At 46.3% G+C, this 27,879-nt stretch overlaps 1 protein-coding gene across 1 annotated transcript in view; it reads left to right on the forward strand.

The window, feature by feature from the left end:
* Positions 1-27,879, forward strand: part of GSTT4 (glutathione S-transferase theta 4) — a 57,506-nt gene that overhangs the window by 28,524 nt on the left and 1,103 nt on the right. The window contains exons 2-4 of the mRNA XM_040349156.1: positions 18,853-18,940; positions 23,421-23,571; positions 25,961-26,137. Coding sequence (XP_040205090.1) covers positions 18,853-18,940; positions 23,421-23,571; positions 25,961-26,137 — 416 coding nt within the window. The remainder of the gene's footprint in view (positions 1-18,852; positions 18,941-23,420; positions 23,572-25,960; positions 26,138-27,879) is intronic.

Below are 27,879 nucleotides of genomic sequence, written 5' to 3' on the forward strand. Positions count from 1 at the left end.
ACGCGGCCTTACGCTGCAACACATACGTTACGCCAGCAGAAAGATCCGCTGAACTTTCTGAATCTGGCCCCAGGTCTTTTCTGACATTTGTTGTTTATAATAAAAATCTGTATTTTTGTTTTGCTAGAAAATCACTTAGAACCCCCCAAACATTATATATTATTTTTAGCAGAGACCCTAGAGAATGAAATGGTGGTCGTTGCAATTTTTTTATGTCATATGGTTTTTGCGCAGTGGTTTTTCAAACGTAATTTTTGGTGAAAAAAATATACTTTAACCACTTTGTATCTGGGCCAATTCTGACACTTCGTTCCTACATGTAAAAATCGACTTTTCATTGTGGTTTTTTAAACGCTATTTATTTAGGAAAAAAAAAACCTTTCATAGATTGTAAAAAAAAAAACATTAAAGTTGGCCCAATTTTTTTGTATAATGTGAAAGATGATGTTACGCTGAGTAAAGAGATACCTAATATGTGATGCTTTAAATTGCGTCTGCTCGTGGAATGGCCAGGGCCATCTTTAAGGCCGCGTACAGACGACCGGATCTGTCTGATGAAAATGGTCCGCCGGACCGTTTTCATCGGACATGTACGCTGCCGGATTTTGGTCTGATGGTTGTACACACCATCAAACCAAAATCCCAGCGGACAGAGAACGCGGTGACATATACGACACCGACGTTCTCTGACGCGGAAGTTCAAAGCTTCCACGCATGCGTCGAATCAATTTGACCTCATGCGCGGGTTCTCATCCTCATGCTAAGAAACAGTTGTCCGCTGGAAACCTGTCCGATCCGCCGGAAAATTGTCCGGTCGGCTCTACACACGACGGACCAGTTTCAGCGGACATGTTCGGTCGTGTGTACGAGGCCTTAGGCAGGGCAAAAGGGGAAGCTGCCCTGGGCCCTGTCATTGTTGTGGGGCCCAAAGCAGCTGCCTCTTACTTGCCAACTATCCCAGTTTAAATTCCCTTGTCCCCTGAAGTTTTAGTCCTTTGCTGTGTCCTAATATCGCAGTGTGAAGTGATGCTACTAATGCTGCCCAGCTCTGCCCTATTGTTGTGTACGGATGACTCACCTGCAGACCCTGTGTTTACATGTAACTAACCGTCATGCACCTCAGCAGCACCCATTTGATGTGCGCTGGTAGGCTGCATTTGATGGGCGCTGCTAGGCTGCATTTGATGGGCGCTGGTGAGGCTGCATTTGATGAGCGCTGGTAGGCTGCATTTGATGGGCGCTGCTGAGGCTGCATTTGATGGGCGCTGGTAGGCTGCATTTGATGGGCGCTGGTGAGGCTGCATTTGATGGGCGCTGGTGAGGCTGCATTTGATGGGCACTGGTGAGGCTGCATTTGATGGGCGCTGCTGAGGCTGCATTTGATGGGTGCTGCTAGGCTGCATTTGATGGGCGCTGGTAAGGCTGCATTTGATGGGCGCTGGTAAGGCTGCATTTGATGGGCGCTGGTAGGCTGCATTTGATGGGCGCTGGTGAGGCTGCATTTGATGAGCGCTGGTGAGGCTGCATTTGATGGGCGCTGGTAAGGCTGCATTTGATGGGCGCTGGTAAGGCTGCATTTGATGGGCGCTGCTGAGGCTGCATTTGATGGGTGCTGGTAGGTTGTATTTGATGGGCGCTGGTGAGGCTGCATTTGATGGGCGCTGGTAGGTTGCATTTGATGGGCGCTGGTAGGTTGCATTTGATGGGCGCTGGTGAGGCTGCATTTGATGGGTCCACCCACTACAGAAGACTTCAATAGGGGGAGGAGACAAGACCAGTCATTCTGCACAAGCAGAGAGAGCAGCAGTGGCCGGTCTTTATTACAGAGGTAATATCTCACACTGGATTACTGCACAGATCTGGAAGAAATACACAAAGCTCACCGAGATTCAAAGAAGAAAACACATAAAAGTTGGATTCAGACAATATTGACTTATCCTGGAATCCCGCTCAAAGCGCCATTTGCGCCTCAGGCACGGGAGTTCTTGGCACCGACATCCTTTAGTTAGTTTAGTTACATAGTCAGCTTGAAAAAAGTCCATCTAGTAAAACTCCGAATGAATGAGAACAAACCATGTTTAGTGCTGAACAGAACACGTGTTGAACACTTTCCATTGTTCCCTTTATAAAAATACCTCTGCTCCGAGTACAGAAAACCGATGCCCTGTAAACAGACGAGAGCCGAAATCCTTCAGAAACCCCACCTGGTTTCTATTAGCCGAGCTGCACGGGTCTCATAAAGATGTTCTGTCCTGAATCATCCTGGAAACACCGGGCGTACATTGTGGGCGCCGCTGGAGCGAAAAACGAGCCCGACTCTATATTTACATACCGACATACTGTCATCTAATGCTTGCCTGAACAACTTTGTACTGCTAATGAGCTTTTAGGTTATTTCTATCCTGAATGGATGGTTCGGCTTTGGGGGACACAGATGGATTGCTTACGCCGGAGCACATACGTTACGCCGCCGTAAATTAGGGCGCAAGTTCCGTATTCAGAAAGAACTTGCTCCCTAAGTTACGGCGGCGTAACGTATGTGCTCCGGCGTAAGCCCGCCTAATTCAAATTTGGATGATGTGGGCGTGTTTTATATAAATTTAGTGTGACCCCACGTATTTGACGTTTTTTTACGTACGGCGCATTCGCGCCGTTCTTAAAAGAATCCCGGTGTGCATGCTCGAAATTCCGTCTCAAATCGTCAATGCTTTAGACGTGAACGTAACTTACGTACAGCCCTATTCACGAACGACTTACGCAAACGACGTAAACATTTCAAAATTCGATGCGGGAACGACGTCCATACTTAACATTGCGTACGCCTCATATAGCAGGAGCAACCTTACGCCGGAAAAAGCCTAACGTAAACGACGTTAAAAAATGCGCCGGGCGTACGTACGTTTGTGAATCGGCGTATCTACCTAATTAGCATATTCCTTGCCTAAATTGACGGAAGCGCCACCTAGCGGCCAGCGTAAAATTGCAACTGAGATACGACGGCGTAAGAGACTTACGCTGGTCGGATCTTAGTCAAATCTATGCGTAACTGATTCTAAGAATCAGGCGCATAGATACGACGCCGCAACTCAGAGATACGACGGCGTATCTGGAGATACGCCGTCGTATCTCGTTCCTGAATCTAGCCCAATGTTGTTAGGTTTTTTCTTGTGCTGGTCAACTGTTTTTAATTGATTTACATGGAAAATACTGCATTTGGCCACTAGATGGCGCTAAGTATTATACTTAGCGCCATCTAGTGACCAAATGTGGTATTTTCCATTCTGGTCAATTGATTTTCATTGCTGTAAAACAGTGGTCTCCAAACTGCATCCTCGGGGGCCAGATGTGGCCCTTTTCTGTTTTTTTTTTTTTTTTGGGCTACTTTCATACAAAGGCACTTAAAGTGGAGGTCCAGTTAAAAAAAAAATTAAAAGTCAGCAGCTACTAACACTGTAGCTGCTGACTTTTAATAAGGACACTTACCTGTCCAGGGTGCCCGCGATGACGGCAGCCGAAGCCGAGCAATCGCTCGGGTCTCGGCTGCCCCGCCGTCATCCTCGGTGAGGGAATCAGGAAGTGAAGCATTGCGGCTTCACCGCCTGATTCCCTACTGCGCATGCGCGAGCTGTGCGGCGCTACGTGAATGGGCGATGTCTCCTGGGACACACACAAGGTCCCAGAAGACACCGCTCCCCATTCTCCAGGAGGCACCCCGAGGAGGAGAAGAAAAAAAAAGACCATGGATCAGGAAGTGGCATATTAGGATGATCTGCATAGCAACGGGCACTTCTGGTATGTATAAAAAGAAAAAGAAAAATTGTAGCATTTTTGATTTTTTTTTCAGGGTGGAGCTCCGCTTTAATGGGAGTTTTAGCACTAAAATTAGAGCCTACAAAGCACCTGTAAAGCACCTCTCCTGTCACTTTAGTGTGAAAGCCTGAGTGCTTTCACACTGGAGCGATGTGCTTGCGGGACGTTAACCACTTGAGGACCGCCGCATGCAGATATACGTGACTAAATGTGGTATTTTCCATTCAGAATGGCACAGCTGGGCACAAGGGCGTACATGTACGTCCCCTTTAAGATCCCAGTCGTGAGCGTGCCGCCGGCGGTGCGCTCGCGACCTGGTCCTCTCCTCCGTGACCGTCCCCGCGGTAACAGCGGACCTGATTGCCGCCGGTGTCCCGCGATCGAGTCACAGAGAGGAAGAACGGGGAGAGGTAAGTGTAAACAAACCGCTCCCCGTGCTTCCTAGTGAGCCTGTCACTGATCGTCTGTTAACTGTCATAGGGAACGACGATCAGTGACGTCACACGCTCAGCCACACTTCCCCCCAAAGTGAGAATCACGGCCTTAGGGCACACTTAACCCCTACAGCGCCCCTCCTGGTTAACCTCTTCACTGCCAGTGTAATTTTTATAGTAATCAGTGCATTTTTATAGCACTGTTCGCTGTAAAAATTTCAATGGTCCCAAAAGTGTCCGATGTGTCCGCCATAATGTCGCAGTCACGATAAAAATCACTGATCGCCGCCATTACTGGAAAAAAAAAATATATTAGTAAAAATGCAATAAAACTATCCCCTATTTGGTAGACTCTATAAATTTTGCGCAAATCAATCAATAAACGCTTATTGCGTTTTTTTTAACCAAAAATATGTAGAAGAATACGTATTGGACTAAACTTTTTTTTTTATATATTTTTTTGGGATATTTATTATAACAAAAAGTAAAAAATATTGGTTTTTTTTTCAAAATTATAGCTCTATTTTTGTTTATAGCGCAAAAAATAAAAACCGCAGAGGTGATCAAATACCACCAAAAGAAAGCCCTATTTGTGGGAAAAAAAGGATGCCAATTTTGTTTGGTAGCCACGTCGCACGACCGCGCAGTTGTCAGTTAAACTGACGCAGTGCCGAATCGCAAAAAGTGGCCCGGTCCTTTAGCTGCATAATGGTCTGGGTCTTAAGTGGTTAAACAGAGTCCTGCAAGCAGCATCTTTGGGGCAGTGGAGGTGCTTTTCCACCTGCTAGCGGGGAGCTTTTACCCTCCTCTCTAGCGGCTGAAGAAGGGGTTAATAGCGCCCGTGTAGCACTGCTGCTGAAGCGATGTGCAGGCGATTCGGCAGCGCTGCCCATGCATTCCAATAGGTAAGGGCTATAGGCCCTTGCCTATTGGAATGCATGGGCAGCGCTGCCGAATCGCCTGCACATCGCTATAGCAGCAATGCTACACGGGCGCTATTAACCCCTTCTTCAGCCGCTAGAGAGGGGGGTAAAAGCTCCCCGCTAGCGGCCGAAAAGCGCAGCTAAAATTACGTTAAGGCGTGTATATCTTTTGTGGCCCCCCAACGACTCCCCTAGCTCAGGGGCCACAAAAGATATACATGCTGGCTGCCTCGGAGGGGACAGGGAAGAGGCGGGATGAGTGCCGTACATATAGGGGAAGTACCTGTTTGTACGGCTGCCTCTGTAATAGGAAGTCCCGTATCCTGCACTGCCGTACAAACAGGTACTTCCCCTATATGTACGGCACTCATCCCGCCTCTTCCCTGTCCCCTTCGCCAATACCGAATACCGATACTCTGACTGTTCTGTCCATCATAGGAGGCGGGACTTTGTATTAAAGTGGCCGTCGAGAAAACAGATTCTGCTGCATGTAATCTGTTAGCGCTCCTGATCTTTTTTTAAATGTGTCCCCAAATGCAGCCATGTCCCCCCACATATGCAGCCATGTCCCCCCCATATGCAGCCATGTCCCCCCCATGTGCAGCCATGTCCCCCCCATGTGCAGCCATGTCCCCCCCCATATGCAGCCATGTCCCCCACATATTCCAGCCATGTCCCCCACATATTCCAGCCATGTCCCCCACATATTCCAGCCATGTCCCCCACATAATGCAGCCATGTCCCCCACATAATGCAGCCATGTCCCCCACATAATGCAGCCATGTCCCCCACATATTACAGCCATGTCCCCCACATATTACAGCCATGTCCCCCACATATTGCAGCCATGTCCCCCACATAATGCAGCCATGTCCCCCACATAATGCAGCCATGTCCTACATACCTTGATGATGCCGCACGTGCCGCCGTTAATCAGCGTGCGGGGAACATTACAGCTTTCGTTTGAATAGCTGTATCGTTTGATACCAACGATGGGCCACTATTTCTCCCACTGACGGCAACGGTGGGCCACTATTTCTCCCACTGACGGCAACGGTGGGCCACTATTTCTCCCACTGACGGCAACGGTGGGCCACTATTTCTCCCACTGACGGCAACGGTGGGCCACTATTTCTCCCACAGACGGCAACGGTGGGCCACTATTTCTCCAACTGACGGCAACGATGGGCCACTATTTCTCCCACTGACGGCAACGGTGGGCCACTATTTCTCCCACTGACGGCAACGGTGGGCCACTATTTCTCCCACTGACGGCAACGGTGGGCCACTATTTCTCCCACAGACGGCAACGGTGGGCCACTATTTTGCCAACTGACGGCAACGATGGGCCACTATTTCTCCTACTGACGGCAACGGTGGGCCACTATTTCTCCAACTGACGGCAACGATGGGGCAGAATTCTTTCCATTGACACCAACAAAGGGGCACTATTCTATTCACTATTCCTATTCCTCCAGGGCATGGTTTACTCCCACTGGACACTAGGACATTTTCTAATCCCACCGGCCCTAGTCTGGCCCTCCTAAAGCCTGAAGGACAGTAAACTGGCCCTTTGCCTAGAAAGTTTGGAGACCCCTGTTTTAGATTATTGATTCTTTTTATGATTCTCGTATTGACATTTTCACACTGGAGATTCTTTTTAAACAGTTCTCGCCTTTCAGCTCCAGTATTCATCCTCTTGTCTCCCAGTATTGTACCCACACCCAGCTTTAGATAAGATAAGATAAATCTGAATCTTCTGACAACGCGTTGCCTTGACAAATATTTATTCTGACGCACAGAATAGTTTTGGGCAATTATTAGGTAATCTCACAGGAGACTTTCTTTCCAAAGAAAAGACACTTGATGTCTCTCATCTTTCTTTGGAGATTAGGCCATGAGCTCTTCTTATTAATAAGGACATCTTTGTCAAAGGTGCCAGAACCATCTTTGCAGGGCTCAGGCTGGGAGTTCAGAGGATCATGTGAATGGATCGTATCTCAGCGGGCTGGTCTTGTTGAGGAATGTCAGATATGTGTGCGATGGACTGTGCGCTTTTGTTGTCATGTGTCCGCAGTATACTGTATGTTTTTACTTTATTGTTATTGTGCATCTTAGAGATGGCCCATGTAGGGCAAAGCTACAGATCCACTTTCCCAGAGCCGTCTTTAATGTTGATTGGACCCTGGGCAAAAAAAATCTTGGGGGTCCCCCTATGCAATTTTGCTCTCCGTCTGCTCTGAGACATACAATAAATATCAGCTAGACTTAAAATCTGTTTACTGTATCAGATCAGACAGTGATTGCAAAAGGTTGCCAGAGGTTACCGCATATCATTACCACTTACTGACTGGTTGCTAGAGGTTACAGCACACATTACTGCTCACTGATTAGTTGCTAGAGGTTACAGCACATCATTTCTTCTTGTTCATTGGTTGCTAGAGATTACTGTACAGTAATACTGCTCATTGGTTGGTTGCTAGAGGTTACTGCACAGTAATACTGCTCGTTACTAGAAAAAAAAAATTATTAATAAAAATGCCATAAAACTATACCCTATTTGGTAGACGCTATAAATTGTGCGCAAACCAATCAATAAATCCTTATTGCGATTTTTTTTTTTTTACCAAAAATATGTAGAAGAATACGTATCGGCCTAAACTGAGGAAAAAATTTTTTTTTTAATATCTTTTTTGGGGATATTCATGTAGCGCCCCCTTACTTTCAGTATGGGCACTACGCTAAAGTTAATGGGGAATGGGAGAGTTAGTTTACTCCCATTCACAATCTATTAAAATTTGGGCTGTTGTCAATTCAGAACTGTCCTGTAGGTCAGTCTGCGCTCCATTGGTGTGTTACCACCCCTGGGCGACAGTTAGCCCTAGAGGGGTCCTGACAGACCCACCTTCCCCAGCAGCCAATCAGAGGAGTGTTTGCCTCTTTGGGCATGCTAGGGGTAGGGTGCCCACGTGTCCCAGATTGCCCGGGACAGTCCCACAATTAGCAAGTCTGTACCGGGTCCCGGGCACCTTCATTGCGGGACAATACAGTGTCCCGCAATGGAATTGACAGAGCGAGCAAACCCTGCGGTAGTGCTGGCGCTCGCTCTGTCTCCGCTCCACCTGAGACTCTGGTCACTGGTTGCTAGGGCCGCCTGGCATCTAACAACCAGTGACCTCACAGCTGCGACTCTCCCCAGCATGCAAAGCGGAGGAGGAGTTTGTTAACTTTCCTCCTCTGTGCCTAACGCTCTCCAGACTCTGCCATGCTGGATGAGGCTGTCTGTCAGGACTCAGCAGGGGAAGCCCCACAGACAATAATCCACTGGCTCAGACATACTGGATTACTGTCTGCGGAGGAGTGGATGTGGCAACTCCAGTGGAGAGCGGGGGCAGGGCTGTGTCTCTGACAGGATGGACACGGCTGCCTGGGCTTTGCAGTGAGAACCAGGGCCTCATAGGCTTGCCCTTCCTCCTCGGTGACTGCTGTCCCTGGACAGGAAGTGGCAGGTAGTGCAGCGACGGAATCAAGATGTGCAGCGATGCAGTGCAGGAGGACACTGCAATCACTTCCTTGGCAAAGTTGGCTGGCAGCTCACACTGTGCCTGTGTAGAGGAGTCGGGAGAAGAGGGAGATCTCCTGTCACAGCTTCTTCTGCTCCCAGAACAGGGAATTGAATGCCTTGAGCCCTTCATCCAGATTACAATGCTGTATGAAGTTTCCCAGGTGAGTGTCTCTGCTATACACTGTACACATCTGAACAAGGTCCAGAGGATGGCACATTTAAGCCATACAGTACATTTGTATTAGATTGGTTACCATGCACAGCTGCTCCAGTCTTAGTAAACTCCCTTTAATGTATGTAATCAGTGGCGGTGCGTCCATAAAGAGCGCACAGGCGGCACCCCCTCTCTCCTGCCATCCCTCTATCATCAATAGATAGATTCATGCATTGCATGAATCTAGCTATTGTCACCACTGCCACCCCCTATTCAGGCGCCTGGCCCCTTTTCGGGCACCGGGAGCCAGAATTACAGTGGCGGAGTATTTTTTTGAAGCACCTGATTAGAGCCATAGGCTCTAATAGGCATAAAAAAAGTGACCTGCGAGCGCCATGCGCCTGCGTTTGATGGGCACAGTGGCGGCAATTGATGGGCACAGTAGCGGCAATTGATGGGCACAGTGGCTGACGTTTGATGGGCACAGTGGCGGCAATTGATGATTTTTTTTTTTCAGTTTTCTGAAGGGGGAAGTCTGTACTGAGGGAGGGGAGTCTATACTTGGTGGGGGGATCTTTACTGAGGGGGTATATACTTTAGTGGAGGGGGGTCCGTACTGAGGGAGGGGGTCTATACTTAGTGGAGGGAGGGTCCGTAATGAGGGAGGGGGGTCTATAGTTAGTAGAGGGGGGTCCGTACTGAGGGAGGGGGTCTATAGTTAGTAGAGGGAGGTCCGTACTGAAGGAGGGGGGTCTATAATGAGGGAAGGGGGTCTATAGTTAGTAGAGGGGGGTCCGTACTGAGGGAAGGGGGTCTATAGTTAGTAGAGGGGGGTCCGTACTGAGGGAGGGGGGTCTATATTGAGGGAAGGGGGTCTATAGTTTGTAGAAGGGGCCGCCATACTGAGGGAGTCTATTATTACAATGTAATAATAAAAATACATTCCAAGCATTGTATTGGGACGATATAAGTGCCAAAAACACCAATTCACTCAACAAATCGCTCGCCGTCGAAATCCCATCAACCCCCCGAAACTACATACAACACCCCCCCCCCCCCCAACCCCTGACAAAATTGTCCCTGAATGGCAGTTTGGAAATGTGGTCACCCTAGCTGGGGGGGGGGGTATATCTGTGGCAACAGCCATGTTCTCTGCTGTTCTGTGCGGGGCCCGAGTTCCAGGTGCGGTATCCACCTTCAGGGTACGCGCATCCATGGGCCCCGCCACCGTGGTCTACTTGACCGAAGTTGCGCACCATGCGGAGCTTCACCCTGACATTGAGAGGGGCCCCAGAGACTTGCTGGGTCCCAGACCTTCATTGAGAGGATCCTAAGCTGAGAGCTGCACGGTGGGGGAACGGCCCGGGAGAACCTAGAGATAGAGGTTGTCCAAGAGGCCTAGACGAACCATCGAGGATCCGGTCATCACGTTGCATGACAGGTGCACTAAAGCTGTCAATTGGTGACCCTTATTTGAACTAACTGGGAGGATTAGCTCCATTCAATCCTTCATATCCAAAATCGTTAAGCCTGTGGCAGAGGCCTTGAGTCGGGCCTGTGGCAGAGGTCTGTTCCTCCCAGTAATTAGCAAGTGGCGCTCCGGCTGCCAGGCCTGTGATAACCGCCTGTCCGGGGGCACTTTACCCACTCTAGTTGGAGTGGCGACGAGCTGAGCTAAATTATTGCCGAGAGCAGGCTTGCTCTCCTTTCATATCCAAGGCCTGATACTAAAGTTCTCTCTATGCTCATCAACCTTTCTCTATTGTGTGCCATGTTGATGTTGGCCATGTTGGGCTTTGGAATAAAGCATTGAAAACTTAATTGATGTCTGGACACTCGCTCTGCACCTACACTCACAAGTATCAACCCTAGACCAAATAAGAGGGTAACTTAATACGCCGATCCCAAACTATCCAGCTGCTTCTTCGGGGGTGAGCGCTACATTTATTATAGCAAAAAGTAAAAAATATTGCATCTTTTTCAAAATTGTCGCTATATTTTTGTTTATAGCGCAAAAAAATAAAACCGCAGAGATGATCAAATACCACCAAAAGAAAGCTCTATTTGTGAGGGAAAAAAAGAATGTAAATTTTGTTTGGGAGCCACATCGCACAACCGCGCAATTGTCAGTTAAAGCGACGCAGTGCAGAATTGCAAAAAGGGGCCTGGTGCTTTAGATGCGTCATGGCCCCCAGGGCTTAAGTGGTTAAAGATGGGGCACTAAAACCTTTATCAGTGTAAGAAGAAGAATAACATAGTCCAACATCTGCAACCCCTCCACACTTTTCTTCTCACCCCCACTCTTTCACAGCATTATGTTGGTTATTACATTGCAGGTGTTGTTTAAGCGCTCGTTATCCCTTGTTTGTTGTAAATGATCTCAGGCACTTCCTATAATGTGCCATCAGTACGGGAACACTGCATTCCCCTGAGTGTACAGCTATTTCCTAATGCAGCCTGTGATTGTTTGTTTAATAGTCTGCCCAAATACATGACGAAAATGTTCTGATTCCATAGATATACATTGTTTGTAAGGCCGGGTACTCACAAGCAAACATGTACGATGAAAGCGGTCCGTCGGACCGTTTTCACCGTACATGCCTGCCAGAGGGCTTCTGTACGATGGTTGTACTAACCATCGTACAGAAGTCCGCGCGTAAACACTACGCGGGGCGTGTCCGCGTCGTCGCCGCGACGATGACGCGGCGACGTGGGCGGGCCTGCCATTTAAAGGCTTCCACGCATGCGTCGAAGTCATTCGACGCATGCGAGGGACGGCAGGCGCTCGGACATGTACGGTAGGTCTGTACTGACGACCGTACATGTCCGAGCGGGCAGGATTCCAGCGGACGGTTTTAAAACACGTCCAGGAATATTTGCCCGCTGGGAAAAGGCCCGGCGGGCAAATGTTTGCTGGAATTCGGCCCGCTCGCGCCTACACACGACCAAACATGTATGCTGAAACTGGCCCGCGGACCAGTTTCAGCATACATGTTTGGTCGTGTGTACGGGGCCTTAAAGGAAACCTGCACTGAGGAATTACTAAGGCTGCCATTCAGTAGTGTATTTAGGTTTTGTGCTGCCCTAGGCCTGACTAAACTCGTGCACCACCCTAATTTCAATATGACCCACCCCTTCCTGTCAAGGCCACACCCCTTTATGTTTAAGACCCACCCTGAAATTTTCCAGTGCATAGATTTCCTCTCACTTCCTGTTTGGCTATGGGGCAGGAAGTGAAGGGAAATCTCTCCAATGGGACAGGGATGGTAAAAAAAATAAACTGACAGGGGCTATAACCCTCCCTTACTCTATCCAAAATGAAAAAAAAAAGTGTTGCCTATAGTCCAGGGTTCGACAAAATCTGGGCGCCCGGTCGCAATTGCGACAAGAAATAGCGACCTGGCGCCCGGGGAAGCTTGGGAAGCTTAGGCCTGCAGAAAACCGGCAAAGCCGCGGCCTCAATTACCGGCTGGCGCGACAGGGGAGGTGGGGGCCCACGGAGACACAGGATACCCCATCCTGTGTCTCCGTGCACCCCCACCTCCCCTGCCGGGCGATCGCGGCGGGCCTGCGCCGGCCGGTAATTGAGGCCGCGGCTTTCTGCAGGCCTAAGCTTCCTTCTGTGAACTGGCGCCATCTTGTGGTGGCTGTTGGCATGACGAGTAAACCAGTAATTCTAATGTGTTTTTCACTGCCATCTCCTTCCCTCTAATTGGAGGCCCCAAACATTATATATATTTTTTATTCTAACTCCCTAGAGAATAAAATGGCGGTCGTTGCAATACTTTCTGTCACACCGTATTTGCGCAGCAGTCTTACAAATACACTTTTTAAAATAACAAATAAAAAGACAACAGTAAAGTTAGCCCAATTTTTTTTTCATATTGTGAAAGATAATGTTACGCCGAGTAAATTGATACCCAACATGTTGTCACGCTTCAAAATTGCGTCCGCTCGTGGAATGGCGACAAACTTTTACCCTTTAAAATTTCAATAGGCGACGTTTAAAAAATTCTACAGGTTGCATGTTTTGAGTTACAGAGGAGGTCTAGGGCTAGAATTATTGCTCTCGCTCTACCAATTGCGGCGATACCTCACATGTGTGGTTTGGTTTGAACACCGTTTACATATGCGTGCGCTACTCACGTGTGCGTTCGCTTCTGCGAAGTTTGGCGAGACGGGGCGCGTTTTCTGGCTCCTAACTTTTTTAGCTGGCTCCTAGATTCCAAACAAATTTGTCAAACCCTGCGCTACGCCGCCTTAAAGTTGCGCGGGGCTACCTGAACAAATTTTACATTTGTTACCTGCAAAGGCAGCATTTCCCCTCGATTTGGGCAGACTTTTCCCCCACTTCTGTCCCTAGGTCCAGGAAATCTTCCCAATGGGGGAGACAGTGATAAGCGCCCCACAGAGATTCTAAGGCTTCCCTGACCTGTCCAGGCCTGGAAGGGAATACTGTCTGGAGTTCCACTTTAACCTTCCAGTAAACTGAAACCAAGGAACCAGTTACTGTGGAAATGGGTTAAACGCACAGATGTGTGTTTTGCCGCATATTTCCCATGGGTGTGTAGGTAGCTTTGCAGCATATGATCCATAGGTAGTGTGTGGGGAGCTTTACAGCATATCTCCCATGGGTATGTAGGTATATATAAATACTATTCATTTCTAAATGCAGTTGGATCTCTACTCTTCTGGTAAATAATAGCTAGGGAAAGTTAATCCAAAATACACAATTGCTTTTTGTGTAATGAATACACATCACAATGGCAAAACTAAAAGCAAACAAAGCTTCAACTAATGCAAAGATCAATAGCTTACTAGTGGGCCTATTTGTTTTATTGTCTGCAGCCTTCACTCTATTCATTGCCATGAGGACAAAAAAGAAACGCATGGTTTTATAGGTTCACCATACAGGAAAAGTTATTTCATTGTTTTTTTTGTACAGCAGGTTCTCTGTATAATATCATGATAATATACCGACAAGGCTGCACAAAGCCGATATGGTATGAGTATACACTTTATGATTACCACCAGCCATTAGTATGCACAGATGTAACTAATATTTTAGTAAATGTATAAAAAAAAAACTTGCGCTTAGTGTATACAGTGAAAATTAAAATTGGATAGTTTTAAAGTTAAAATTGACAGCAGCACTCACAACATTGTACACAGCAATATTTGATAAATCATTCAAGGTCAAAAAAATGTAATTGGTTATATGGGGCCAGATTCACGTACAATAGCGCCGGTGTAACGTAACCCGTTTACGAAACACCGCCGCAAGTTTCCAGTTTTAGTGCCCGATCCACAAAGGTGTATCGTAAAGACGTCCAGCACAAGGCGGGCCAATTCAAATGGGCGTGTGCCATTTAAATTAGGCGCGCTCCCGCACCGGACCTACTGCGCATGCTCCGTTTCGCAATTCCCATTGTGCTTTGCGCGCAGTGACGTAATTTTTTCGAACGGCGACGCGCGTAGCGTAATTCCGTATTCCTGGACGGCTTACGCAAACGACGTTCATTTTTAAATTTCGACGCGGGAACGACGGCCATACTTTATACAACAATACGATTGCTGTGTAAAGCTAGGGCACCTAAAACGACGACTAACTTTGCGACGGGAAACTAGACTAGCGGCGACGTAGCGAACGCGAAAATCCGTTGTGGATCGCCGTAACTCCTAATTTGCATACCCGACGCTGGTTTACGGCGCGAACTCCCCCCAGCGGCGGCCGCGGTACTGCATCCTAAGATCCGACAGTGTAAAACAATTACACCTGTCGGATCTTAGGGCTATCTATGCGTAACTGATTCTATGAATCAGTCGCATAGATACTCTGAGAGATACGACGGAGTATCTGAGATACTCCGTCGTATCTCCTTTGTGAATCTGGCCCATAGTGTCCAGAAACAACGTAAAGTGATAAAAAAAAAAAGAAATGCGCAAATGTCCTCCAAATCTTGCTCAGTGCTCCCCATAGGAAAATAGGGCAACAATATCTTCTTACCAGATCAATAGACCTATCAAGGTCTATATTCGCATCTGTGAGCTTTACCCCTCACACTAGGTACAGGCCACCTCTGCCTATCCAGCCGCCTTTACGGAAACCAATGATGGAAATCGCCAAAGACATTCTCTGGATCCGGTCATACAGTATAATAACTCATTGCTTACAGTTAAAAAAAATAGGAGTTTAATAAAGGATCTACTTACAGCAGCAAAGTTAAAACAGGGATTGGAAATCAAACATTTGTCCCACACCCTCCACGGGCATCAAAAAGTCACTGCTATTTCCTTGTCTTGCCTGACGTACGTTTTGTCTGAATAGACGTCTTTTGTGAGGCGGTTGGATTTCTGCAATACTGGTAAATAGCTTGGTCCAGTTAATCTAAAATACTCAATGCCTTTTGTGTAATGAATAAAGATCACAACAGCAAAAAAAAAAAGCAAACAAAGCTTAGCAATGTAAAGATCAATAGCACAATAGTGGGCTATTTTGTTTTGTTGTCTGCAGCCTTAGGAGCCGGTTCACACAGGGGTGACCTGTCAGGCGACTCAGCCGCCTGACAAGACGCGGTCCGCTCTATTCAATGGAACCATTCTAATAGGAGCGACACAAGTTGCTCTGACTTAGAAAAAGGTTCCTGTATGACTTTGGGGGCGGCTCAGGGCGACTTGCATTGACTTCAATACAGAAGTCATTTTGCAAGTTGCCTCTCAAGTCGTCTTGAGATCGCCTTGCCGAGTCGCCCCCAAAGTCGTGTCGCCTGTGTGTGAACCGGCTCTCACTCTATTCATTGCCTAGAGGACAGAAAAAAGAAAATGCATGGTTTATAGCAGGGGTGTTCAAACTTTTCAAAGAGGACCAGATTTGATGAAGTGAAAATGCGTGAGGGCTGACCATTTTGCCTGACATTCTTTGAACCATTAAAATTTGGTCTAAGTGTGTTTGCCCGAGCACTAATACACTGCCCAACAAGAATTCTCCCGCCTTTGTGGCTGTGTGTGGTGAAGAGATGAGCTTGGGTGTGTTATTTGGATATACCGTATTTATCGGTGTATAACATACACCTTCACTTTAGGAGGGAAGTTTCAGAAAAAAAAATGTAAAGAACTGTGAAGCAAAATAAGGGCCATTGCCCATGAATGCAGCCTCGCCATTGCCCATGAATGCAGCCTCGCCATTGCCCATGAATGCAGCATCGCGGTTGCTCATGAATGCAGCCTCACCGATGCCCATCTGCAGCCTCGGGACGAGCACATACAGGAGAATCTCCTGTTTACACAGCAACCTCTTTAATACAATGTCCCGCCTCTTATGATAGAGGAGTCATCCAATGGCAGCCCAGGAGACGGAACTTCCTATTACAGATGCCGCCGAGTAAACCGGAGATTCTCCTGTATGTAATTTGACAGCACTCGTTCCCCCCTCCCTATCCCCTCAGAGGCAGCGCCGATAAATACAGTATATATCCAAATTACCAGGGGGGCACATTAAACTGGAATGGGGGCCGCAATTGGCCCCCGGGCCGGACTTTGGACATGCCTGGTTTTATAGGTTCACCATACAAGATGCCCAAAGCCTATAAGGTATAGTATATACTACGTGACTACCACCAGCCATTATTATGCACATATGTAACTAATATTTTAGTAAACTGGTAAAAATCTGCCTGTTCATTGAAATTCAGAATCCTGAAATTGAGAACACATAGGTTAGGGCAGGGTGGTATGGAGTGGAGTTATCGGCCTGGTGAGGCTTAGCCAGTGCAATGAAAAACAGGAGCTCTGTTACTGTAGGGTTGGGCATGCTGGAAGATGTAGTTTATAGATGAGACACCAGTGTGGTATATTGTGACTTGTGGGATATTCTGCTGGGACTTGTAATGCAGCCAAGCCTGGAGCGAGATTTAGGCCCCATGCACACGAGACGCTGGTAAACTCGAGTTCAGAGGCATTTGGGCATTTTTTTCAACTGCCCCTGAACACATTTAATGTTATCCTACTGTATGTGTCCATGCACACATTCACGTTTTTTTGCGTTTTAAAGCAGTTGGGTTTAGGCTCGTTTTTTCAGACGCAAATGTTTTTGCGTTTCAAAGCTTTCGGAGGGTCTACAATGTCTTTGTTATGAACGCTAATAGCCGCAAACGCGGTAAAACGCCGCTAAACGTGGCAAAACGCAGCGAAATTCGCGGCAAAAACGGGCGTTTTAAACGCCGGTTTTTGCCTTTGAAAACTTGAGTTTACATGTGTTTGCATTTGCTTCTCGTGTGCATGGGGCCTAATTGGACTGCAGAAACAGGATAAATCATTTTGATGTCTGTAGTGCTGTAGGGAAAGAAAAGATGCTGCTGGAATTTGTAGTGCTCCGGAGACAGGAAAGATGCTGCTGGGACTCCTAGTACTATGGAGGGGAGAGTGACTCTGCTGGGACTTGTCATATTGTGGAGACAGGAGAGATGCTGCTGGGGCTTGTAGTGCTACAGAGATGGGAGAGATGTTGCTGGGGCTCCTAGTACTATGGAGACAAGATTGATGCTGCTGGGAATTTTATGTACTAGGGAGACGCAAGAGATGCTGCTGGGGCTTGTAATACTATGGAGACGGGGGAGATATGGCTGGGGCTTGTAGTGCTATAGAGATGGGAGAGATGCTGCTGGGACTTGTAATACTATGGAGACGGGAGAGATTCTGCTGGGGCTTGTAGTGCTACAGTGATGGGAGAGATTCTGCTGGGACTTGTCAGGCTATGAAGATGGTAGAGGTGCTTCTGGAGCTTATAGTGTTATGGAGATAGGAGAGATGATGCTGGGACTTGTAGTGCTATGGAGATGAGACATGTTGCTGGGACTTGTCATGCTATGAAAGCAAGAGAGATGCTGCTGGTCAGGTCTTTAGATATGAGATGTTGGGAGAGGTTCATGCTGGGACCTTTAACTCAGCAGAGAGCAGGGTGGCATCAATAGGACATGCCTGAACTTGTAGCCATGCAGAGGAAGGCACTGGAGACCAGTGGAACATGCTTGGAGTTGTAAGGCTGCATTCACACTGTAACGCCGCGTACGCGGCGTATTTTGCCGCGAATTGTTTACTTTTTTTTTTTTTTTTTTACAAATCATTTCCATTGCTGTTTATGGCCGAACGCCAATGCCGCCTGAAAAAAAGGGTCCGGACTTGTTTTCAGGCGTTCGGCGTGAGATGTGAACCATCTCATAGACAGCAATGGAAATTCGCCCCTCCAGTATATCGAGCGTCGGGCGTCTTGTCGCCTAGGTGTGAATGGATTATGCTGCATTGATTGGAAATCTGTCGGTGATTCAGTTGATGGGGCTTATTGGCATTTCTAGTTCCTTCAGATGTATAAAGGAGAGCAGGGTTCATCCCGCATCCTCCGCTGTCACACCTCAAATATGAAGGCTGGCATTCAGCTTCTTCTGAACCTGCTAGTGCCTGGCTGTCATGACTTTAGTAAGTTCTGAGTCACTGTGTACCGTAACGAGCATTTATAACAATTCTAACTTTGTTCTGACTTCACTTACTGCATGCTTGTTCAAGGTCAGCGACTCCAGAAAGTAATGAAGTCCAAGGTTCAGTATGATGGCCAGAAAAGTAGTATTTTCAGCTGGAGGTCAAATTGCAGCCATCGTATTTCTTTTATGAAAGTCATCCACGTGTTTGACACAGGTCTGTTCGCAACTGCATTTGGCCTCTATGCACAGCAGCAATTGGAGGTTACAGTGCCTTGAAAAAGTATTCATATCCCTTGAAATTTTCCACATTTTGTCATGTAAAATCACAAACGTAAATGTATTTTATGTGATAGACCAACACTTTTTCAGGGCACTGTATATAAAGGGCCAACGGCGAATGTCACAATCGGTTTGATCGCTGGCTTCTAAACTACATTCAAGTTGACTGTTAATTATTTGTCTGCATTTACAAAACTCTTTTTTTTCCCCTCAGGAGAACATTTAAGTGAAGAATTTGGCAAAGTGAATCCACTTCGAAAGGTGCCGGCCCTAAAAGATGGAGACTTCACCATGGCTGAGAGGTAAAATCACGGTTTTGAACTTTTAATAAGACTGTGGTGTTCAAACTTTCTTTAGGGTGTCTACATATGTGCCACAGCTCTTGCTGCCCCTCTGAAGAGCAATTCATGAATCACTTTTCAGAGACGTGTGACAGACAGAGAGGAACTTATAAGTTGCCTACTCACTGCCTGATTTAACCCTGTAAACGCTGCAATTATGTCCACTACACAGGGTTGTGGCACAGCCCCATTGGACTTGCATGGGTCACAGCCAATGGCATGTTTACGGCCCTGAGCAGCTGCGTGTCTGTGTTCAGGGGGGGCAATCGGTGGCTGCAGGATTGGAGAGCTAAAGGTCCAGCATCAGTTACTTGCAGCCTACCTGCCCACCCCCCCTTGTCCTTTGCCCAGTCACAAAAGGCTTTGTATTATGTGAACCCATTCAGGAAATACAAAGTGTTCTGTGAATTGACAGAAGAGGGGAAGGGTAGGCAGTGTGGCTGCTGTGTAGCAGAGGGCAACTCTTCCTGTCAGAGTGCCAAGAGTATTGCGATAGCTGCACTCCTGGCACCCAGTAAAAATGTAAATAGTAAAACAAAAAGTGTACACGCCTTTTAATCCAGCATTATTTTTAAAAGGGCTGCAATGCGGGTGTGCCCAGTTTGGACTGTCTCCCAGGGGCACACCCGCACGTCACATGTTAAATATTCCCGTTTTGGACACTGTGTCTACTTGAGTTTTTTTCGTGAATAAATGAGTGGCAGATAAGGAGTTCCTTTTTGGTGATTCATCCCCTTTTTTGGGTCCCTGCAGTACTCTATATATGTTGTTACATTTGACGTCTATTTGCCCCTGCTTTTTGAGATTCCTATTTTCACATGAAGAGAAATCGTCATCTGTGGTTTACTTTGCTGCAACCTGTTAACTTTCTCTTGTCAATGTGGATTTCTTTTGAAATATTTATAATACTTTGCCCATTGGACCCTCATGCATGAGGCCAAGTCCACTTCAAGACAGTGGGCCAGATTCTCATAGAATCGGCGGCAGCGTAGTGTAAGCCATGTACACCACGCCACCGCAACTTACTGGAGCAAGTGCCGTATTCTCCAAGCACTTGCTCCGTAATCTGCGGCGGCGTAGTGTAAATGGCCCGGCGTATGGCCGCGTAATTCAAAGGGGGCGGCTAGTATTCAAATTAAGCGCACCCCCGTGCCGATCGAACTGCGCATGCGCCGGGTGAAAAAATAGCCCAGTGCGCATGCTCCAGCTCACGACGGAAAACGTCAATTACGCCGACGTGAGCGTCATTGATGTAAAGTAGTATTCGCGGTCGACTTAGTAAAACGACGTAACCGACGGAAAAAGACGACGCTGACCCGACGCCATACTTAACATGGCATACGGCAAACTGGCGTAAGGTTACCCCTCATATAGCAGGGGTAACCTTACACTTACGTAAATGACGATGACGCGGGGCAAATTCGTTCGGGAATCGGCGTATCAGGCTCATTTGCATAGTCAAATGAGAACTGAACGTAAACGCCACCTAGCGGCCAGCGTCGAATTACATCTAAGATCCGAAGGTGTAAGTGACTTACACCTGTCGGATCTACGCCGTATCTATGCGAAAATGATTATAGGAATCATACGCATAGATACCCGGGGCCAAAAACAGAGATACAACGGTGTTTCCTGAGATACACCGTCGTATCTCTTCTGAGAATCTGGCCCAGTGAGACTTGCTTTCCTCTCTGAACCTTGCTTGTATCCTGAAGAAGCCTCACAGTGAAACGTGTAGATACACAAGGGCTCACTGTGTATATTGCATTATTCCATATGATTTTTTTGAACATTTATGTGATTATACCATGTACTTTTTCTAATTAAATTGTAAAAAAATTCTAAACCTCCACATTTGTGTCTTTGCCTTTAAAGTCCGACCTTTTGGTGTCTCTTGTAGTATATGAACTGATGTTTGGATGAACTAATTCTAATAATTCCTGACTGTATGCCATCATGTGTCATGTAACTAATAAAGTGTTAAAGTGGTTGGTAACTCACATTTCATAGTTTATACAATCCTCTATCTCCTAAAGGTGTGTGTGTGCTTTATAAAAATAAGCTGTCCTTTACCTTATTTCAGATTGCTGCTCATATGACCCGTCGGCTCTCTCCTCTCCCTGAAAGAAGCAGCGGGCAGGGCCAGGTTTTCCCCCATTAATGTCAGTCTAGAGGGGAGGAGGTGAGAGTCGGAGGGTCATGTGAGTGCCGATCGCTCTGAGATAAGGTAAAGGATGGCTTATTTTAATAAAACACACACACACACACACAGGGGGACATATCCTTAGGAGACAAGGAGAATTGTATAAACTATGAAATGTTATTTCAGTAGCAGAAGGGGAGGGGGCGGTTACTGACACAGGAGCCGACAGGCAGGGAGGAAGGGGGAGAGGAGGACAGGAGAGCTGCGGATAACGGAGGCACGTAAGCTGACCGTGGTGTCAGTTTACAGAGTGAGGGCAGAACCAGGCAGGATCAGCCAGGTTTTTTGGGTGATACAGGGGGCCAAATTACACAGCACAAGCACTGTGCTGTATAACATGCTTTAAGGGAACAGGATCCATTGTTTTTAGGTTAACAAACACTTAAAAAAAGGATTCCAGGTATGGTATTTTTACATAGTTACATTGGTCCAGTGTTACTTTGCATATACCATACCTAGCGGATTCCTCTAGAAGCTGGAAATCACTGTAGTAGACAACACTACTTCAGTGATCTCTATTAGCATTTGGGTCCTATGCTGAGTGGCTGCCCTGCTCCATCGTAAACACAGTTTGAATGCAAGAGTTCTTTGATTAGCATAGGTGGAAAAACGGGGCAGTGACCTCATGCTCTTCATCTCATCCATTCAGAAAATGGTTTGCATTCATTAAGAAAATGCAAAGCATTCTCTAAATGGCACTCATATCCATCGGGCAACCTCACAATGCAGCAGGGCATCCTACTCATGAACTTGTTAGTTTCTAACTAATACCAACTGTCAGAATGTTTCACACTTGCGGACCGTATGTCCGCCTTTTCATATATCCGTTTGCGGATGAAAAAGGGACATACATTGGTCCCTACGAGATTGCGGGTGTCAGCAGATAAACATCCGCTGACACTCGATCTCGTCCTCCTCCGCAATGATCCGATTCTGCAGACGGAAGAAAACCCTATTTTTCCTTCCATCATCGGATTGGGTTGAACACGGACATACGGTCCGTGTTCATCCGATTCCCCCCCCCCCCATAGGGGAGAGCGGAGAAAAGACAGGGCGGTCCCTGCACAGTGTGCGGGGACCGCCCTGTCATCTGCCAGCTCAGCGGGGATCAACGGAGAGATCCCCGCTGAGTATACGGAGGCGGATCATTAGTGATCCGCCTCGTGTGAAAGGGGCCTTACACTCTTAAATGCATAAACAAAATGTTATATTATGCATAGCTTGATAATTTGATCAAAGCTTATATTTAAGATTTAGAATGAATCATTGGTTTAACACAGAATATAACTAATCCAATTCTAAAACTTTAAAGTCAGTATTATGTGATATGACAATCTATATATCTCCCTTGTTTTAGAAGTGAAACCAATTCATACTGCAGTTAGAATTTACCTCACTCCAAAACTGATCGAGCAATAGATTGGATTAGTCAAGCATATGTTCAACCAAACTTCAATTACCTAAAAAGGTATACATGAAAAGATGTATACTTTACCAGGTTCTGTCTTTTTGAGAAGCAAAGTGCCCTAATATTAAAAGTCAGCAGCTGCAGTATTTGTAGCTGCTGGCTTTTAATAATTTTTTTACGGCGGAGATCCACTTTAAACGGGTTTATATATGTTAAAGGGGTTGTAAAGGTAAATGTTTTTTCACCTTAATGCATCCTATTCATTAAGGTGAACAAACATCCCCCCTGTGGCAGGTGACGTGGTCAGGTGACGTGACAAGTGGACAATTCACAACTTGGTGATCAGGTGATGTGGCAAGTGACACGTTAAATACAAGTACACTGCTTCTTTCTCAGCTGCTACTCACTCTGGTCTCACAAAATGGCTGAAATGGTTAAATTATACTGTTTTTTTGAGCTTGGGGAGGGTCTTATGATGTTTGTTAACTAAACGCTTATAAACGCAAATGCGGTAAAATGCTGCAGAAAAGCAGGGCAAAATGGGCTTTTCTAAACGTCGGTTTTAGCCTTTAAAAACGCGTGTTCAGCTGAGTTTGCACCAGCATCCCGTGTGCATGGGGCCTAACCTCTTGGAGAAGCCAAAAATGGCTTTAGTATTGTTCATAGCATATCATGAACTAATTTCAACTTTAGAGACAAAATGGCCTCTCTCATGTCAAATATGTAAGAATATGAGAAACATGAAAAATTATACAATATGCGACCTTATATGTATATTCTTTTAACCCCAAATGTTCTGACACGACCTACCTTTCATTGTTATTCACCAGTACTGCAATACTTCTGTATCTGGCCAACAAGTATAAGACCCCTGATCACTGGTATCCAGCCGATCTCCAAAAACGTGCCCGTGTTGATGAATATCTTGCTTGGCAGCATACCAATACCCGTCCACATGGCTCCAAATTATTCTGGTTGAAGGTGAGTCTGTCTGTCTTTCCTCGTTTTTGTTTTATAATTTAGTTACAAAATTTCTTTTTTTTTTTTATTGATTTTTGCTTATTTGTAGATGCACATACTTTAATGCAGATGCATACCTTTTGCACCAATGTTCCTATCTTCATCTGCCGACACTGCACCCACTGCCATTGCACCCACCAACACTGCATCAACATGCACCTCTGCAACCTTCTTCACTGCCCAGACCTGTGCTTCTGAACCTGCCTCCACTGCATAGGTGGACCCTTCTCCACCTGCCTCCACTCAACCTAGGTAGCCTTCTGTACTTACCCCCCCACTGCCCAGACACATGGTTCTTTTAATTGTTGAAGATTTGGTGCAGGGTTTCTCAATCGGGGTTCCATGGTACCCTAGGATTCCTCCAAAGGTTGTTAGAGGTTCCTTGATTTAGTGAGCAAGTTCTGCCTCCCAAATAAGTTCCTACTGACACTGTTGATCTTTTTAGCTATCCAGAAGGGGGTAATTCTTCCCAGCGACCACAAGTGTAAGAAGAATTCTTCCCACTGACATCACACTAATGTATCATGAGATGTAGATATTGGAATTTTACCAAGGGTTCCCTGAGACCACCAGCAAGTTATTTCAAGTGTTCTTCTGTCCTCAAAAGCTTGAGAGAGCCTGATTTAGAGTTTTATTCAATTTCCTAAAAGTCCTGGTTAAGTGTATGTGGGGACTTTAAGGCCCTGTACACACGACCGAACATGTCTGCTGAAACTGGTCCGCGGACCAGTTTCAGCAGACATGTTCGGTCGTGTGTACGGCCGACCGGACAGGTTTCCAGCAGACATTTGTCCAGCCGACCGTTTTCCAACGGACAAATGTTTCTTAGCATGCTAAGAAACATGTCCGCTGGAAGCCTGTCCGTCGGACATGTTCGGTCGTCTGTACAGACTCACCGTACATGTCCGATCGGCCGCCATCCCTTGCATGCGTCAAAGTGATTCGACGCATGCGTGGAAGCTTTGAACTTCCAGGGCCGCGCATGTCGCCGCGTCATCATCGCGGCGACGGCGCGCCCACGTCACCGTGTATCGTGTACACGCGGATTTCTGTCTGATGGTGTGTACAACCATCAGACAGAAATCTCCGGGCGAACATGTCCGCTGAAAACGGTCCGGCGGACCGTTTTCAGCGGACAGTCCGTCCGTCTGTACGAGGCCTAATATGTAATGCCAGTCTTCCTTTGTTTTTTTTATATTTGTGGGTAGAGTAGGAAATGGTTAAAATCCCTGTCTGTGTTGCCTGTGTGTAGGTACCTGGCGGGGCCTGCACTAAGTCCATGAGGCAGTTTAGCTTGGCCACAGATTTGGTTGTAGGTTTCCTATGGGTGCCTATAGGACATTTAGCAAGTTGATTATAAGAAAGATGAGTAATTTATTCATCTAATACAGTCAAAAATAGGATGTTGCCAACCTACCTTCAGGAAGCAGTGGAAGAACTCAGGGCTGCTGTTAGGGCAGCACAGTCAGCCCTCCTGTACTGGGGCCGAGTCATATCAGTTCAAAAGGAGGGCCTGGGCACCCGCTGAGCATGAGGGCCAGCTGTACTGTCTTATTGCAGACGCTGATCCTCTTCTGCCTCCCCCTGCAGCACTGCCAGCTTCTCCTCTCCCTTCCTCCTGGCTGCACTGCAGGGGGATTGGTTCTAGCACATGAGCCCCTTCCTTCAGCTGTCTGGGCCCCACTATGTGGCCCTTTCCCCTGCCAGCTTGTTTCAGAATGGAGAGTGGGGAATTTCTTGAATGAATACAGTGTGCAATCAATCCGTGTGTTAAAGGGGTTGTAAAGACAAAAATATTTTCCTCATAGGTGTGCACAGCCTATTACATTAGGGTGTGCACCCCAAAGCTCAAACACACATACATACATACATATATATATATATATATATATATATATATATATACATACATACATACATACATACATACATACATACACGCGCGCGTGTGTGTGTGTGTATATATATATATATATATATATATATATATATATATATATATAGCAGTAGGGTAATGGACGGTGTCAGTAGAACAGTGGATGGTGTCAGTATGCAGGGACTGTTGTCAGTAGTTTCTTTTTATTATTTCTTTATTATTACTTTACAATTTATTTTATTTTATTATTTTTACAATATTTTTGTATTTGTTTACTAAACGTAATGGCCGTTGAACCTAATGGTAACAATTGTCTTCCTATCCTTTTTTTGCTGCATTCTCTTAGCTCCAATACTACATTATTATCGTTGGCATAACCCTATTGTGTACACCATACTACCCTTTAAGGTTAGTATAACCATAACCTGTATGGTTATACTGTTTTGTAATTTATGTAAATTATTTACCTAACAGGTAATGACTCCCTTTCTCCTTGGCCATGAAGCTGAACCTGAGAAGTTGGAGCCTGTGGTGGCTGAATTTAATACCACATTGACTACTATAGAACAACAGTTCCTGGCTGGCAAACCTTTCATAGCTGGTGATAAGATCTCTATTGCCGATCTAGTGGCTATTGTGGAGATCATGCAGGTAAGTGACCAGCTAGGATATTTCAACCTTCACCCTGTATTGCTTACTGTATCCATTATTCAAGTAGTACTTTTTCAGTGTGGCAGGCTTATTTGTATCTGGCACCCTGTGACTGTAAAGGTAATTATGAGCACAGAGCTCTCTAAGGGCTCATTCAGACAGGTCACTTTTATTGCAGGCCCCTTGCAGGTCCGTGTTTTCCTGGCACAGGGGTGCACATGTGTTTTTCATGCATCCATTCATATCTGTTGGGACATGTGGCTGCACTGACACACCCGCTGTGTCCTAATATGACGTGTGGGTCCTCAAACGCACCCTGTATGGGTTCAAGGACACTTACTTGCTGTTATATTAGGACACAGCAATACAACATCTGTGACAGGATTTTTACAAAGCAGTCATGAGCCATAAGTATTGCCTGATCTAAAGAAACACGGCTTAGAATGGCCACAAAATATGGTTCTCGTTCTGTAGAGATTTCACCCGAGAAAGGGGTTATTGTAGTGTACAGGTAGAAGCGGAAGGAAAAATGTCAATGCATAACATTTCACTAGTTGACTCCAGCCAAAACATCTAGAGTTGGATAGAGTGGGCATAGGTAAGAAACTGTCAGATTTTCAGTGTGTCTGTGTGCCCAATTAAGTAAACCTTGCTCAGATTCTGGTATAGCAACTGGTCCTGCAACAGAAGTAGAGGTGACATTTCCCAGTAAGAATTGTTAATGTTGGAATTTTTTCTCACTTTTGGAGATATTTTTATTGACTTCCTTGTGGATTGTACATCCAGAACATGATGTGCATTCTCCCTAATGTGATTCACATGCCAGTACAAATCTGACCTGAACCTTAAGGGCACTTTCACACTGAGGCGTGGGGGTGTTGGCGGTAAAGCGCGCGCTATTTTTAGCGGCACTTTACCAACGTTTTAGCGGCGCAAAAGGGTTAAAAGCGCATGCAAAGCACCTCTGCATGGGCAGGGTTGCTTTAGGAGGGGAGTATACACCGCTGCTAAAGCGCCTCAAAGATGCTGCTTGCAGGACTTTTTTTTTTGGCGTCCTGCCAGCGCACAGCTCCAGTGTAAAAGCACTCAGTCTTTCACACTGGAGTGACAGGAGAGGCACTTTTTTTTTTGCGTCTGTAAAGCACCTCAGTGTGAAGTGGCCTAAATTTATCCTACACTTTCAAATGTTTTTTTTTTTGCTTTAACTAGGCATTAGTGTAGGTATATGGCCTCTGTGTTTTTTTTTTTTTTTTTTTTTTGCCTTCCCTTGTAAATGTTGTGGCTGAAGTTTGCAGTATCTTGGCTAATTCATTTCCCTATGTCCATGTATTCATTTACCTAGCTTGTCCCTATTCCCCCAAAGGGACAAGACAAATCCAAGGAATGCCTTGCTTTTTGCTCTTTGACATCACAAGTGTGGAAGAGCTAATGTAATACAAATCGATCCCCGAAATGTACGATAGTTACATTCGTAGAGCACCCACGAATTGTGAAAAAACAGCAAATTTTGCATGTGGTCAAGAAAAAATGCCTATACGTACTGTAAATTCCTATTTTCAGAGTAAATATAGCAATAATTTCATTTAAGCCTTAGAAGGTGCAGGGCATTTGGGTGCCATTGGCTTTTGCTGCTGTTAATCGCAGTCTGTGAGGAGAGAGCTCGGGGTGGGGTTGAGCGGCGCTCTGTGTCTCTGGATCGAGCCCGCATTACTGCCCCGTAGCAAGCAGATTGTTATGGAGGC

Source organism: Rana temporaria, chromosome 1 (genome assembly GCF_905171775.1).
Source record: "Rana temporaria chromosome 1, aRanTem1.1, whole genome shotgun sequence".
NCBI lineage: Eukaryota > Metazoa > Chordata > Amphibia > Anura > Ranidae > Rana > Rana temporaria.